Source organism: Mizuhopecten yessoensis, unplaced genomic scaffold (assembly GCF_002113885.1).
Source record: "Mizuhopecten yessoensis strain PY_sf001 unplaced genomic scaffold, ASM211388v2 scaffold5913, whole genome shotgun sequence".
NCBI classification, from domain to species: domain Eukaryota; kingdom Metazoa; phylum Mollusca; class Bivalvia; order Pectinida; family Pectinidae; genus Mizuhopecten; species Mizuhopecten yessoensis.
The window spans coordinates 264,163-280,672 of NW_018406286.1; the positions used below are offsets into that span (position 1 = coordinate 264,163).

The following is a 16,510-nucleotide window of genomic DNA, read 5'->3' on the forward strand; positions in this document are numbered from 1 at the left end:
ATCATATCCAGCGATTGTCCCATATTATAAATACATCGTAGCAACGATTCCCATTTACATTAATTGTTTGTTTGTCACAGGGTCACACAGAAAAGACCTAAGTGAGGCAAAAGTACACTACTTCTGGAGCCGTTTCCTTGATCAAGGGAAAGCTGATCCCGCAAGAATTTTATTTCGAGCGCAATACACGGTGACGGAGAAGACAAAGAGAAGTGAAGCTATTAGTGTAACTATTGGAGACACTGTTAAACACACGGCATTGCACGTCGTGGATTCAGGTAAAACCAGGAGTAAATGAGGTAAATTTAGGTAAATTTAAAAATTTACCAGCTGATATAGACAAGCTTGGGTGAAAACATTGTAAAACAGTTCCTCTCAGGATTATTGAAGAATATATGATTTATTTAGACACTAACATGCATATACAGTTCAATAAGAAAATTCAGGTCCATGTTAATCCTATTTATATATATAGGTGTGCAAAAATCGTATTGTAAGTATAGAAACTTACAGACTCATTTCCAAGAAATATTTATATTTTATCTACATTTGAAATGAAGTCTTTGACAATTTGAAATCTGAGACTGTTTGAAGTATCACGGAGACTGATTTATGGTAAAACTAATTTGAACATTGAACACCTCACATACCAATCAATGATATTGTACATTCAGATGAAATAAATTGAATTTTCTATTTAAATATTAAAACACGAGGCTGTTATGCTGGGGTTTTTCCTTCCGCAAAATTGACTGTTACAGGGGACATCAAGTTCGTAACTTTTAATTGTGTGTGTCTCGCGAAACAACTTCAATATTTCGTAAACAAAAAAATCTTGTCTAAAGCTGTATGAGATAATAATATATTTAGATTACATATTGACCGATGGCTGTGTTTGTTTTGTCGTACAGGTTTGACGATTGATCCCGGAGATTGTGAGTTATCTGTCCCTGATTGTACTGCCCCCGATCCTCCGTCAACAGACTTGTTCTACTTCTCTTTCCTCCCATGTCTTGGAGCTGTCGTAACCTCAATCTCACCCACCGTGGCAACCGACAAAGATGACATCACTATCAAGACTTTGTTGCCTGGCAACCAGATATGTCACACTGAAATCTCCATGGGACCGAAGATGTGCAGGGTTCACAGTTTAATCAATGATGGGGTTATTTGTCGGATTGACCCAGGAACTGATATGGTGGTGATTATATTTTATCTTACAAATTAATAAGATTGCTTCCATTGTTTGTATTATACTCTCACATCAAAATTGCAGAGGAAATATTATTGAGGGTTATTGAAGGATTTTTTTTAAAAATTTGTCAGGATATAAGGAGATAGCTTAAGTTGAGTAGAAGTTTATCATATATGCCTTGATACCCCATCTGTTCAATTTAACAATGCCCAGGTGGATTTATCACCTCATAACCTGATGAAAATGAAATTAAAAAAAAAATCTGTATATTTACAGTAAATATTTTTGTGAATATTTGCTAATACTTTTATACATCAGTCTGATCAGTAGAAACAGATTAAAATTTTCAAAAACTATTAATGTGTTGAATCTTGGACTATAAATTTACTACCCTATCATATAACATGGACTGAATATTCACATATAGGTGCCACTGTAGGATGAAAAGTGGTCCTAAAGTTGAACCTACATGTATAGGTGTCAGCTCTTACAATTTGTTCTTTTTTGTAGGTTGGCCAGAGCGTTCCTATAACTGTAAGAACAACAGAACTTGGATATGGTATCCTGGTAATGCCAAACCCATACTTCAGCTTCCGATCTCGAGTTATTGGTTCCAGTCCTGAGCAAGGCTCTGCTGCTGGAGGAACCACACTTGTGATCACTGGCATGGGGCTAAATGGGGGCACCCCCATTGTTGGAGGGGCAGAATGTGAGGTTTTGGAAGAATCTTTCACGGAAGTGAAATGTAAAACGCCTCGAATGTCAGTGTCAACAAACAGTAAAGGAGATACTCGTCGTGTCATACAGTTTTTCCACCCCAACAGTCCAGGTGGAGTTCTCTCCCCACAGTTAGCTTTTCGATACTTGCTAGTGGTGAAATTAACATCTGTTTCCCCTAGAGAGGTATTCGGTTTAACAACAATATACTTAGGTGGTTACGGATTTGGTACGGAAATTGAGAAGGTTAGTGTAACTATTGGACAGGAGAAGTGTGTTGTAAAATCAGTAAAGGACAATTTGGTTACCTGTGAGATTGCGTGTCTATCCGCGGAACTTCATCTCGTCGAGGTAAACATTGAATCTGTTGGATCTGCCCAGAGTGATACCCCGTTCCAAATCCAAGGTCGACCAGCAGTTGGAGCCGTGTCACCGCCATCAGGTAGTATCTATGGAGGAGTTAAACTCACTATCACTGGCAATGCGTTCTATGAAGATGCAACGACGGTAACCGTGGGTGGCGAAGACTGCCCAGTGCCTGGAACCGTGTCCACCTGTCAACTCATTTGTGAATTACCGCCAGCAGAGGGTGCTGGTGTACAACCCATAGAGGTCACACTGGGGTCAACACCTGTGACAGGGTCCACAGTTCACTTTGATTATTCTGCAGAAAAAACTGCTGTTGTGAGTGGTGTGGTTCCAGCCGAGGGCACCACAGGGACGGAGATGAGTATAGACGGACAGTTCTTTGATGTGGCGTCTCGACATGTCTATGTCGGTGGCTCCCTCTGTACAGTTCAGACAGAAACTTCGGAGCTGATCACGTGCAAGCTTGGGGACCGTGCTGCTGGAGTAACTGATGTGGTTGTCATGGTACCAGGATATGGAAGATCAGCACCTGAGGGGGATGAAAACAAGTTTACGTATCAGTTGAATGTTCACACACCCCTCGATCCAAAAACTGGTGAGTAGAAATTAAGCAGATTCTGTTTATTGATTACACATTATATTAATATTTTATTATATATCCATCTACCAGTCAATGAATGTATTCAAATAATACACCACATCACACAACCACCAGCACAAGCTGATTTCAAACAGAAATACATTCTATCAATTGTCTGCTTTCTGGGTGTGTATGCCCCTCAGAACTGGTATTTTGTGATATATTTGATCAAAACATGTATTCAGAGTTTTACTTTTTAGCCAAATTAGTTTATACCTAATTGGCACACAGAAATATTGCCAAGATGAATTATAGGTCTGGAATAATTAAAATGTTTCTCAAAAAGAATTATAATACAGAAGAATAGCAGGAAATCAGAAGAGAAAGCACTTTGGTCCTGAAAGAAAACGTTTTGTAACATTGCACATTAGTAATATTAATTAATTATGTTTCCTCTTCGAATGAACTTGAGGTATGCATGCATCACCCACAGAAGGTGTGCAGTTCACTGAAATTAAGTCACTGTGACCTTCACCTCAAGGTCAAAGGTCAAATAAGTGCATAATTTTCAGTAAATTCTTGTCCAGCCTGTGAATTTTGAACTGTTAAAGATATCTTGATCAAATTTGAAGTAAACCTGCATCACCCACAGATAGTGTACAGTGCATGTTCACTAGAACTAGGTCTCGTGACCCACTCTATACAGTTATTGTCCTTTGTTTATTTTTAATACCAAAGTTTGTCTGGAGCTTAAGTTCCATGTTATTTCATCCACGTTGACCAAACTTACCATATTGATGTATCTTGGGAAGGTGGAATCTCTTGCACTGAAATCGGGTCTCGTGCCCCACTATATATAGAGTTATGGCCCTTTATTTTATTTTTGATACCGAAGTTTGTCCACGGCATAACTTCCATGTTTTATCACCCTCGTTGACCAAACTTGCTAAAGTTTTAACGTATCTTGGGAAGTAGGAGTGTTGCATTATTAATTCGGGTCTCGTGCCCCACTATATAAAGAGATACAGCCCTTTGTTATTTTTTATACCGAAGTTTGTCTTTTGGCTTATAAGGGGAGACATAATGTTTTGTTCACAAAAACAAGTTTCTAGTTATAATTGCTATTTTCTTATTGGTTATACTGTATTGGTAAAAATATTTTTATTGTAATTTTTTATCCACAGGACCAACTTACGGTGGTCAGCATGTCACTATAACGGGAACTGGATTTGACCCTGATGCCACGTCTGTCACGCTTGCTGACTCTGAGTGTGATGTCCTCTCCGGGTTATCCTCCTTAACAAAACTGGTGTTCTCAACTCCGTCTGGTTCAGGTACAAACAATTACACAATTTTAACAAAACTTTCATATTTTGTATCATTTTATCTTTTGATTAATAGCAAAGTTCTGAAAATTTATGCTGAAAATGGGAAATATCTTTATAAAAACCTTGTGGTTTTCATGTTTGCACAAACAACTTAACAGAAAGAAAGAAATAAAAAAAATTCCATCAAAACTATGACACTCATAGACTTTCCATGCTGATTGTTCAATGGGAGATAACTCAAAAGATTGGATAGCATGTGCTTGTATTACACCTTTTTTTCATGGTTTCAATAGCGATTGTATGTATAATATCACCTACTCAAAGTAATGAGAGAGGAAAGTATAAGATGTTGTTATTTTTAAGTTACCTAGAGATCAAAAAGTTGTATTGAGAGATGTCATTCATAAGATATATGTTATATATGATGGTTTGATGCAAAATGAGAGGTGTAATCACGACGCAAGTAATGTTGCCAATCACCGTTTTGAGATATGTGTATCAAACGGATTGTTCGTATGTAAAAGCAAACTTATATTTTGAAGAAACTGTTTCGAAAAAAACAGCCTATAACATTAAGTCTGTACTGTGTAAGTCAAATGACACAATATATTTCCAGGACGATCTTAAAAGGCTCTTCCATAAAAAAAAAGTGGACACGTTATATTAAATATTTCAGGAACTGTAGATGTGGAAGTTTCCCAGGGTTCCTTGCAACAAGTCATTACTAACGGCTACAAATATGAAGGTTCTGTGTCTGACCCAGCTGTCATTGAAAGTATCACCCCACAGACTGGCGGCACAGTAGGGGGAACCCGTGTCACCTTCATCGGCTCAAACTTCGGGTGAGTCTTCATTGGATAATCAAATTAAAGTTTAAGTATCTCTTTAATTAAGGGATTGGCAAGTTAACTAGAATATCAGTATGACAATTATGTGCCAAACATTATGCAGGACTTAAGCAGATTATCAAATCTTTCTCTAAGTTGTCTCTGCAGTGAATAAATATATTATATAATGTACAAAAGAAAAGTGTTGTATTATCTATTATTCTGCTTTGCGTATTGCAGAGTAATCTTCTCTTGTGAGCAGGTATTGATCGTTAGGTAATTGGTTTGTGTGAGAAAATTACGTTGTTTTCTCAAAAATTGGTGACGTTACACTCACAAACAAATGATGTAACAATCAATACCTGCTCACAAGAGAAGATAACTCTGCAATATTCAAAGACGGAATAAAAATATTACATAAACTGTGTATAAAAATATAATATAATCATAAAATCATTAAAAACATTGTAGTTTATTACATGATTGTGTTTATCTCCTTGTTATCACAAACAGCCAATCTGATGACAGAGATATGATTTTTACTATCAACATCAGACACTATTTCCTCTGTTTCTTTTGCCCAACAAAAGTAATTTGATGAGATGCATATAATGGTATGGAGAGTGTCCGTCCGTCTATCATCTGTCCATCTATACTTTGGTTTCTGCTAGATAACTTACTTATATATCATTCAATTTAGATGAACTATACATGTACATTATATGAAGTCTGAGAATGAGTTTGAACATGAGCAAAATCTGTGCTTAATTTATTAGCTTATTGTGCTCTGATTGGTCAATTTCTTAACTTGGTTTCCGCAAGGAGATTTGCATGGGAGGGGCGTATTATATTTCTGCCCTGCGGTACACTTATTACTTTTCTTTTAGCCGGTGTCATGTGGTCCCTGTTATATTACGTGTCTCACCATTTCTCCATGACATTTTCCTTTCCAAGGGCAGTTCAGACATTATGGGGTTCAAGTGAAGGGTTGAAAATAACTCTGCAAGTTCAAAGTTCAGATCATACAAGGAATAGAAAAAATATGTTTGTTGTAAAAAATGTTTTTTGTTTCTTTTAGATATTTTTAATGTACATTATAATTTAGTTACTGTTTTGACATCTGTATACATGACTTTGACATTAATGTTATTTTTGTGTTGCCAGTGGCGATGCAGACAAGGTAAAAGTTGAAATTGCTGGAGTTGCGTGTGTTGTCCAGTCTCCGATTGAAGACACGTCTGTGGTTTGTGTCACAAGTTCGTCTGGTGGGGCAAGAACAGGAACAGCCTCTATGTCAATCCACAGTAAACCTACACAGCTGTCCCCTGATTCACAGGATGTAAGTTTACATATAGCATGTTAAATAAATCAAGTGAGTTTTCATTACATATGAGATTTAATGAAACGAGTCTTAACAGGAGGTATTATTTTTGCGAGCCTTGGCAAGCAAAAATTCAAACTTCAAGACGAGTTTCATAAAAGCTCATATGAAATGAAAACAAATTTAAGATTCTTTTTATCACATAACTCAGTAAACTTACATTTTGACAGGTTTTAAAGCCAAAATGTAGAGGGCTTCATCCAATGGAGACAGCCATTTTGTTGCGCCATTCACAATTTATGACGTATTACGTCACGTCATTGTCCATATTATGATGTCACAATTGATTTCTGACTGGCACAGCCAATGAAAAACGCTCCAGGTTTAATATATTACACTTTTATATAGTGACATATGTATAAATATTACACGGGCGAATTCACTGGATAACAGGCCGATTATGTGATAAATATCTATATTTTCTGCTGACTCAGCATCAATAATTAATGCTTCAACATTGGATGAAGCAAGTTGATCTCATGTTCCAGATTAAGACATTATTATACAACCTGCAGCAAAGTTAAGATGATATACCAAAATCATCTCATCCATATGCCTGTAAATGAAAATGAAACTTTCTGGGAGTAATACATTAGAGATTGTTGCAGATAATAATTATACATAGGATTACAGTCGCCTTCTAGCTTCACACTACAGGGAATTTCCCTTTATAAATTAGCTCAATGGTAGCTAGAGTGTCCAGCTAGTAAGTTTGGGATTGTGGGTTTGATCCCAAATTTTTCCTGTTAAAATGGTGTCTGTGGCTCTCCCTGTGGTGACAGGGAGTTAGAACCTGGATTCAAGGGTGAAAACATTTAAAAGGGGGAGTAGTGTGGCAGGGTTTAATTGTACATAGGATTACAGTCGTCTTTTAGCTTCACGCTAGGGGGGATTTCCCTTTAGCTCAGTGGTAGAGCTTCTGACTAGGAAGTCTGGGATCGCAGGTTTGATCCATTGGTAGAAGCACACTATATTTTCCTTTCCTGATACAGAGATTTACTTAACGTCAAAAGGATAACTTTTAGTTTCGGATTCAAGATGGCTACTATATAAGCTGAGATTCGCTAAAGCAATGACAGTTATGATTTAAGTTATTTCGGTCCAACTTAGTTGATGAATTTGTGGCAGTGATACATGTTTATGATTTTGGATTCAAGATGGCTGCAATGGCCTCTGATTGGCTGTGACATTAAATACTTTGTCTGTGGCTTACAATTCAAGTTACATTGTACCTTGATGTCGTCCTAATTGTAATTTAAGGACCAAAAACTTACTCCCTGAAAATAGCTGCTTCTTTATGCTTTATCTGCATTTCATCATCCTTTGCAAATATTGTTTTGTCGCCAGTTAATCAAAGAAATGCGAAAAAACTTTTTGTATTTTTTTTTTTAGATATTTGACTAATTTGGTGTGGAAATCTTTTATTAAGGAGATTCATGTCCCAGTATAAGGATGCATCTTTAAGTGTGTTTCACTGTGTTGATAAGGATGTTTCCAAAACATATTGAAATGTTCTCTTTCAGGATGCCCTAGAATTCCAGTTTGTTGACAAATATTCCTCCGAGTTCACCTGGGGAGGGTCTCCACCTCCTGTAGCGGGCGACATTGTTGTGGTCTCAATGGAAATGACACTGATGATTGATGTTGTGGAAGTACCTGTCCTCACCATGCTTTTAATTGATGGTAATCTTTAGATTATGACTGCTTTAGTTTTTGTTTCATTTTTTATTTATTTTTAGGGGGGGGGGGGAGGAGTTATCTGCTGTCTATTCACTTTTCTATTAAATGATAATCAAGAAAATAAATAGCATTTGGGATAGGATATAAAAATGTTTTACAGAAGCTTTAATTTGATTGGTTAATATTAAAGAACATAACAGCAACTCTGATTGATTGTAAAGAAAACCTAACATTACTTTTGATTGGCTGGTGTATAGAATATTAGATTATAACAGTTGTTTTGATTGGTTGTTTATAGATTATAACAGTTGTTTTGATTGGTTGTATCTTATAGGTGGCACAGTGATCTTTGATGAAACCAAGAGCAACATTCTTCTTCAGGCACACAACATTCTCATCACCAACCAGGGGAAACTGCAGGTATTGTCTGGTCAGAAAAATCTCCGATTGAACATGATATGTTTTTGCCGTACAGGAAAGTTCTAAACCCAGTCTGAGGACCATTACCCCCCAATGCCTGGCCAGTGAGCCAAATGGAACTGCGAAAATTTAATCACATGTTGTACCAGATTCATTTTGTTGGCTATATATATTTCAGAATGAATTGTATAGCTACTACATTTAAATTTGAGAAGGATCACACTGGTTGAATATCTCTAAACCAAGTAGAAAAGGTTCTGTTCCACTAGCTGCAATTTTAATCTGTACATAATTTAATCTTTCACAGTGACCCACCAAACAACCCATCTTTCAAGGGACCCAGTAGAAACACGTTTCCTTGATATTTCTTTCAATTTTCTGGACTTGCTTGAAAATGTTTGACAATGTTTGGAAAGGCTGAATCCTGAAGTATAGTTTAACAAAATTCAGCAGAATTTGACGTTTAAATGAGTTATCCATTCCAGTTATTTAGTATGTAGTAATGTGGTGAAAACAGTTATGTTAGTCTTATTCCTAGGTTGTAAATCTTTAACGATAAGAATTATTGTTTATTTTTTACAGAGGGTAGCTATTTTAATGACAAATCTCCAATTTTCCCCCTTGATACCTTCTTTAAATTTCTCATTGATCTTAGAGCCGTGGTATATTAGATTGTATGTAAAGGAAATTGTGTCATGTACTCGATCTGAAAACGAGCTTTTGTATTGAACCTGGTGAGTGCGAGATTTGTCGACAGAATAACCTGCATGTGTTTACATTCTTCTATTGACAACAGGTCGGTACAGAGGAGAAGCCCTATATAAGTGACGTTACAATCCTGTTACACGGCCATTACCTCGCCCAGGAACTGTTACCCATATATGGCTCCAAGGTCCTAGCTGTGAGAGAGGGAACGCTGAATCTCCATGGTAACCATTTTTTTTGTTTTCAAAGTGAATTTAGTCATTAAACATAGAAAAAAAACATATAAAACCCCATAGTTTGGTTTCTGAGCTAATCCTTGTGATTAAGATGAGAGAATAAACTGTTCCATTTGTGTGTGTAGGATAGAGAAATTTCACCCTAGGGCTTTCTAAAGTGGGGAAACCATTCAATTGGCAAAGCCTCAGATTTTCCCCAATATTGAAACTCATTGGGACATACATACTTGGAAAACTCCAGGGGAAGGAATTTCCCTTTCCTGCACACAGGCATGTGATAAACTCTTTATTTTACCCCAAGAAAAAAAACAGGCAAGTTTGCCAACCATTAATATAAGTGCTTGCATTGATTAGTTGCTTAAAGATTGCACCACTGGGAGGCATTTAATTCACACTGGACCCAATTGTAAATAAGATGGAATAAAATATTATGTGATGTACATGCATGTACTATGAATTGTGGTTGCAAAACCTCTCAACAATCCTTATTTCGGCATTTCTATGGTCTGTTAAATAGGCAGTGTCATTGTGCTAACCAATCAGATGGTCCGTTACATAGAAATTAACATTATCCTTACCATTGATATGAGATGACACATCAGCCAATGAAAACTGTTCTTAAAATTTAAATGTACACACAGGTATACCTAGATCGTCTTGGACAAAACTAGCAGCAACAGCAGTAGAGGGGGCCACAGATATTGTCCTCAATGATCCTGTCAACTGGAGATTAGGTGACCTGATCGTCATAGCAACCACTGGCAACAAAGCCTCCCAGGGTCAGACAGAAACCAGGTGAGCTAAATCTGGAGATGTTATAGGGAGGGGAACATACAAAATATATCAAACCTTAATATAATTCTTCTTGTTCCACTTACTGCCGACTTATTTCAAGGTAACTATTTTTGTAAGAATTTCTACATTCCCATAATTTATTGCCAACCCCTTTATGATGCGAAAATATTATAAGTAAATGATGGCAGTTTTACTGTACCTCAATTTATTTGCAGTATATTTAATCATTACTTGACATGTTAGATATATACAACTGTGATGTGGAACCTATACAGGGTACTCATATAGAATTGTTGTCAAATTCCTTTACAATGCCAAACATTATGTGGACAAATAATGACAGTATCAAGAAGTTTTACTGTACCGAAATTCATATGGCAGAATATTCGGTCATTACTTGACATGTCAGAAATACGACTGAAATTTGTGTTGTAGGGCCAACAATGGACCCATCTACCGGTAGAGTTGTTGACAAACTCCTTTATAATGCCAAAATTACTCCGAGCAATGGTGGCAGTATAGCAACATTTATACTGTACAGACATGCCATTCCTGTGTACACATACCATGACAACTTTTCCTGTCTACTCTTCTGTCTGTCTACTCTTCTGTCTTCTATGAAGGGGACATGGAAGAGAACAAAATTGATATGGTGCCCCCATTGCAACACTTGGGATCTTTTTTTTCCTTTCTTTCCTGTATTCTTTCTTTTCCATCTACTTTCGGTTTCAGACAGTGACAACTCTGAATGTAAGCTGCATTATATTTTCCTGTTAACTTTCTTCCTTATCTACTTTTTCTCTTTGGGGATGTCTCCCCAGGCACCTGTCCTCATATTACCCTAGCTGTTGCAGGGAGAAACCATGACATCTATAGATCTCATTATAATTATCTGTGACAACTCTGAATCTTAGCTGCATTATATTTTCCTGTTAACTTTCTTCCTTATCTACTTTTTCTCTTTGGGGATGTCTCCCCAGGCACCTGTCCTCATATTACCCTAACTGTTGCAAGGAGAAACCATGACATCTATAGATCTCATTATAAGTAACTGTGACAACACAGTATATTAGCTGCATAACGTTTTTCAAACTGAGCAAAGGTAAACTAACTCCTGCTCAACTTAAGTATGTCTCTCACAAATACGGACATTAGTTACCTTCAGTAAACTGTTATTACTTTTGCAAGAAGCTTCATTTTTTATTAAATCTTCCTAGAAAAATTCAAGAGGTTTCTGAGGATGGGCGAACTCTGACCTTGACCCAGCCACTGGAGCATGAACACTTGGGAGAGACGTTAACACACGGAGGTCACGACTTTGAGGTTCGAGCAGAAGTCGGCCTGTTGAGTCATAATGTCAAGGTCATAGGTAGTAACAACGACCGATTAACAGAAAAAGTGGAGGAATGTGAGAAGGGGTCAGATACAGGTAAGATTATACACACAATGAAGTACATATCTTTTCATTCTGATTCACATTTCAGCATCATCACATACCCCAAAAATCTTAACACCACAAAATGTTTTAGGATCAGAATTTCTACACTACAAAAATGGTTTAGGAGTCAAAATTTCTTCACAAAAATCTGTTCGTTATCAACTTTTTGTCTCAAATGATTTCATATGACAAATGGTTTTATATGAAAAATTGATTTCATGTGTCATAAATGATTATATCATATCAACGATTTTATTTGAGACAAATTATCTTTTTTTAAATAAATGATTATATTATATAGATCATTTGATAAAATGAACGATTATTTTGGGACATAAATGTTTTTATGTTATGTATGACATGAATTATTCTCTATGACAGATGTTTTACAATTATGACATAAAGAACTATTATCTTTTTCTATAGTGGAGTTTGAATCCCAGACCTGTTTCAGTAGAAGATTTGGAGCTGAGATTTCTTCTGATCAATTCGGAGCACAGATTTTGGTCCATGCTCCAGAGCCTGACAAAGATCACGTGATTATTCAGATTAGCAACACTGAGATCACAAACGCTGGACAGGCGTTCCATCACGGACGACATCCAATCCACTTCCATCTAAACGGGGACATGTCCAAGTCATACGTCAGAGGCACGGCAATTCACGATACCTTTAATCGGGCTTTAAACATCCATGCTACCAACAACTTATTAGTGGAAAACAATGTTGTGTATAACGTAATGGGCGGGGCGATCTTCCTTGAGGACGGCATAGAGACTGGAAATACAATACAAAATAATCTGGTAGTGTTTACCAAGGCTTCAGCTAGTCTGCAAACTGATGACATTGCTCCAGCTGCGTTTTGGATCACGAATCCAAAAAATACGATACAGAACAACATCGCAGCAGGGGGAACTCACTCAGGATTCTCGTACCGTTTTGGTAAACAAACAGAGGGGTCATCACGTAGCCTGACTGTACCTCCTAATACCCCGTTAAAGAAATTCTACGCAAATACTGCCCACTCTATGGGATTGTACGGGTTGTGGGTTTTCCAGGAGGAGAACTATGCATATGAGAAAATTAATCGTGAAGGGGCTCCTATGGTGACAATCTTTGAGGATTTCACAGCATATCAATGTGAAAAGGCTGCTGAATTTGTTAATATTGATGATTTTTGTTTAGAAAACCTTTATTCACTTCATAATGAATTCACTGCAGTTGAAGTAAAATTTCAGTTAAACAACCGTGGATCTGTATTTGAGGACAAAACCTGTATCAAAGGAGGGGTATATGTAGCTTACGATCCTACGCTTCCTTTACATCCAAAGTGGGACGCGGGAGATGGCTCTGCTGCCGTAACAACCTATGGAGTTGTCTTTCCACACGGGAAAGGTGGCAAGGTGAACGGAGTTACGTTTGTTAACTACCACACTTTAGGGTCCAGCGCGATCACTTTTTCAAAAAGTTTTGATAACTGCAGCACTAACTGTGGTAGTTATAATTATAAGGTGATGCAGGTCGATTTCATAAACACAGTGCAGCGGGTCCTGTTTCCATGGGAACATACAGGTGTCATTGAAGACGACGGAACACTTACTGATAGCGATGGAGCTGCCAAGGTCGTCGTTTGTAGTCCACCGTTCCTCAGGTAAGGATTCAGGTTAGAACGTGTTGTAGTGATCAAGTGCCGTTTTTAGTCCGAAGCTAAGGGTTTGGGTTATAACAATGAGTATACAGCCCTTGGTCAACATTTTAGTAATGAAGAAATGCCAAAATGATTGTGTAGGAGAACCCTTGGTGGGGAGTCAAAGAACCTGGGTTGGTGTTTGAAAAAAAGGGGGGAATAGTGTAAAAGATGTGGATTGATTAAGTTGCCTTACAAGCGTCAACTGTAGGGAATTTCCCTTTAAGCTCAGTGGTAGATTATCAGGCTGGAGAGCCAAGGGTCGAGGGTTCGAGCCCCAGCAACGACACTATCTTTATAACTGTTCCTCGTCTTACTACAATACATCAAGCTCATATGTATATTCAAACATTGTTTCAGTGTCTGCTCCAAAGAATTTCCTACGGAGGACCAGTTCAACTACGGTGATATAGAGGTCTGCCTCTGTCCAGCAGAAACAAGATTTCATAGGCTTGTAGTGGAGGGTATGAACCACACTACCAATCAGGGGAAACGCCTTGTCGCAACCTACCTGGGAGGATCTTCTGTCAGTGCCTATGCTACTAAACACACCACACACAAACCAAGTTGGGCCATGATACTACTGGAAAGTTCGGCTGAAGTTCTTTTGGAGTTTGAGGACACGGAGCCTGCAGATCACCTGAGTTATTCTGGAATGGTTTATGACTTCAATCAGGTTCGTGGTCATTTTTGTGTCGACTGAACGCGAGGTGACATCTAGGTATTACTTTGTTGGCGTCGTCGTCGGTTGTGTCATCCGAAACCAGGTTTCCGTGCGATAACTTGAGTTCCCTTGGGTTGATTAAACTCAAACTTCATGCAGTGCTTCCTTGCTAAAACTGCTTGCTTGGGATTGCTTTTCAGGTCAGAAGGTGAAGGTCAGGGTCATCGTTACTATAAATAGAGAATCTGTTTCCGTGCGATAACTTCAGTTTCTTTAGGTACATTATACAGTGCTTCCTTACCAATAGTGCTTGCTTAGGATTACTCCTCAGGTCTGAAGGTCAAAGGTCAAGGTCACCACCACTACAAATAGAAAAACTGTTTCCGTGCGATAACTTTTGTTGTACTTGACGGATTTGAAAAAGACTGTCTTGATTTTTGTGTCGCCTGCAATCCAAGGCGACATATAGGTATTACTGCGTCCATATTGGTTGTGTCGTCCAAAACGAGGTTTCCGTGCAATAACTTGACCTCCCTTTGGTTGACTGAAGTTACTGACAGTATAAATAGATCCCGTCTTCATTATCTCATTAGAGTTGCCTGCGCATGCAGCGACACATCCACTCCTGTGGAATTCTTGTTCTCACATTATTCACAGAACAATGTGATTTTCATGAGGAATGTTTTAAACAGTTTGTCAGAATGTTCTGAAAGAAGGAGGGATACGTCACGATATCATCAGCTATTTGACTTCCATTGGTGAATAACTATTAACCATTTCTTTTTGCCAGATATGAGGGATAAAGTATCAAAGTACCTTTCCTTCCTCATCACTTGTTTAGTTAGAAATTTAGTGACACTGGCACTGCTTATCTTTTGGGTGGGGATCCCAGAATGGTCATGTACACCATCCTTACCTTAATTAGGTATGTCAGTATCACTCTATTTAAAGGAGTTCATGCAGTTTTGCAGTGGCCCTTTTCAAGCAGGTGATATATTTTAGGAGCATACATATAGATGTGATACCATAGGGTGGATATTTAAAAGATTTAAATAATATGTTGACATGTTATAGATTTCAATTGTTCCTTAAGATTCTTGCTTATAGAAAAACTGACATTCATTTTTACTGTATTATTAAATGTTTGGCATGTTGTTCTGTGTTTAGGCATTTCATTTATGCATGACATTTATACATGACATTTATACATGACATTAGTACATCAGTAATAAGCAAACAACATGTGAGTTAACATTGACAATGTCTCCGAAAATTTGTATTGATTAAAAAGGACATTATACAGTGTATATAGATATGTGTGTAAAAAAATGCTCTTACCCTTAAGCCAATATAAACACAGTGTCACACTGTTGTCCAAACCTGAAAATGCATGAATAATCCTGGAGGGGGCCACGGGGCCATTGACCCCTCAATCCAAATAATACGATACAAAACAACATCACAGCAGGGGGAACCCACTCAGGATTCTGGTACCGTTTTGGTAAACAAACAGAGGGGTCATCACGTAGCCTGACTGTACCTCCTAATACCCCGTTAAAGAAATTCTACGCAAATACTGCCCACTCTATGGGATTGTACGGATTGTGGGTTTTCCAGGAGAACTATGCATATGAGAAAATTAATCGTGAAGGGGCTCCTATGGTGACAATCTTTGAGGATTTCACAGCATATCAATGTGAAAAGGCTGCTGAATTTGTAAATATTGATGATTTTTGTTTAGAAAACCTGTATTCACTTCATAATGAATTCACAGCAGTTGAAGTAAAATTTCAGTTAAACAACCGTGGATCTGTATTTGAGGACAAAACTGAAATTGACCCCTCAATGTTCCAATTTTCTTTCAATTTTACATAGAATGGCCCTCTTAATTTTGATATTGACTGAAAATTGCTGAAATGGCCCACTGCTTTCAAAATCCGGGATTTTTTCTGAAATGTCTTGCCGCATTGTTTAATGAATGTATTTTACATTTACACCCCCTGCCTTTATAAACTTTCAGGGTCCAGCTGATGATATAAACTACCTAATCCTATGCCACAACATGGAGACAAGGCCAGACAAGTTCTTCTACAATGGAGAAACAGAAAGGGAGGAATCCCCATCAGCATTGTCATCAGCAGACAAAGATGGTACCTGGTACTTCTACAAGGACTCCAAGAGGCTGTGTTACCTAGGTATAGATATATACACCATTATATAGGTACCTAGGGGTAGATATATACACCGTTATATAGTTACCTAGGTATAGATATATACACTATTATATAGGTACCTAGGTATCGATATATACACCATTATATAGGTACGTAGGTATAGATATATACACCATAATATAGGAACCTAGGAATAGATATATACACCATTATATATGAACCTAAGTATAGATATATACACCATTAGGTTCTGTAATATATGGATAGTTTTTATGCTCTCGATAAAAAAATGTGATTAATTTTTTCTTTCACTT

The 16,510-nt window shown here is 37.6% G+C and overlaps 1 protein-coding gene across 1 annotated transcript in view; it reads left to right on the plus strand.

Annotated features, from left to right (window-relative positions):
* The window catches only part of LOC110451271 (fibrocystin-L-like), a 56,530-nt gene that overhangs the window by 17,352 nt on the left and 22,668 nt on the right, over positions 1-16,510 (plus strand). Inside the window, exons 16-29 of the mRNA XM_021499189.1 lie at positions 81-278; positions 912-1,201; positions 1,706-2,876; positions 4,046-4,195; positions 4,866-5,031; positions 6,181-6,355; positions 7,921-8,080; positions 8,412-8,497; positions 9,294-9,426; positions 10,080-10,233; positions 11,451-11,662; positions 12,098-13,322; positions 13,719-14,034; positions 16,043-16,217. Of these exons, the coding sequence (XP_021354864.1) occupies positions 81-278; positions 912-1,201; positions 1,706-2,876; positions 4,046-4,195; positions 4,866-5,031; positions 6,181-6,355; positions 7,921-8,080; positions 8,412-8,497; positions 9,294-9,426; positions 10,080-10,233; positions 11,451-11,662; positions 12,098-13,322; positions 13,719-14,034; positions 16,043-16,217 (4,611 nt within the window). The remainder of the gene's footprint in view (positions 1-80; positions 279-911; positions 1,202-1,705; positions 2,877-4,045; positions 4,196-4,865; positions 5,032-6,180; positions 6,356-7,920; positions 8,081-8,411; positions 8,498-9,293; positions 9,427-10,079; positions 10,234-11,450; positions 11,663-12,097; positions 13,323-13,718; positions 14,035-16,042; positions 16,218-16,510) is intronic.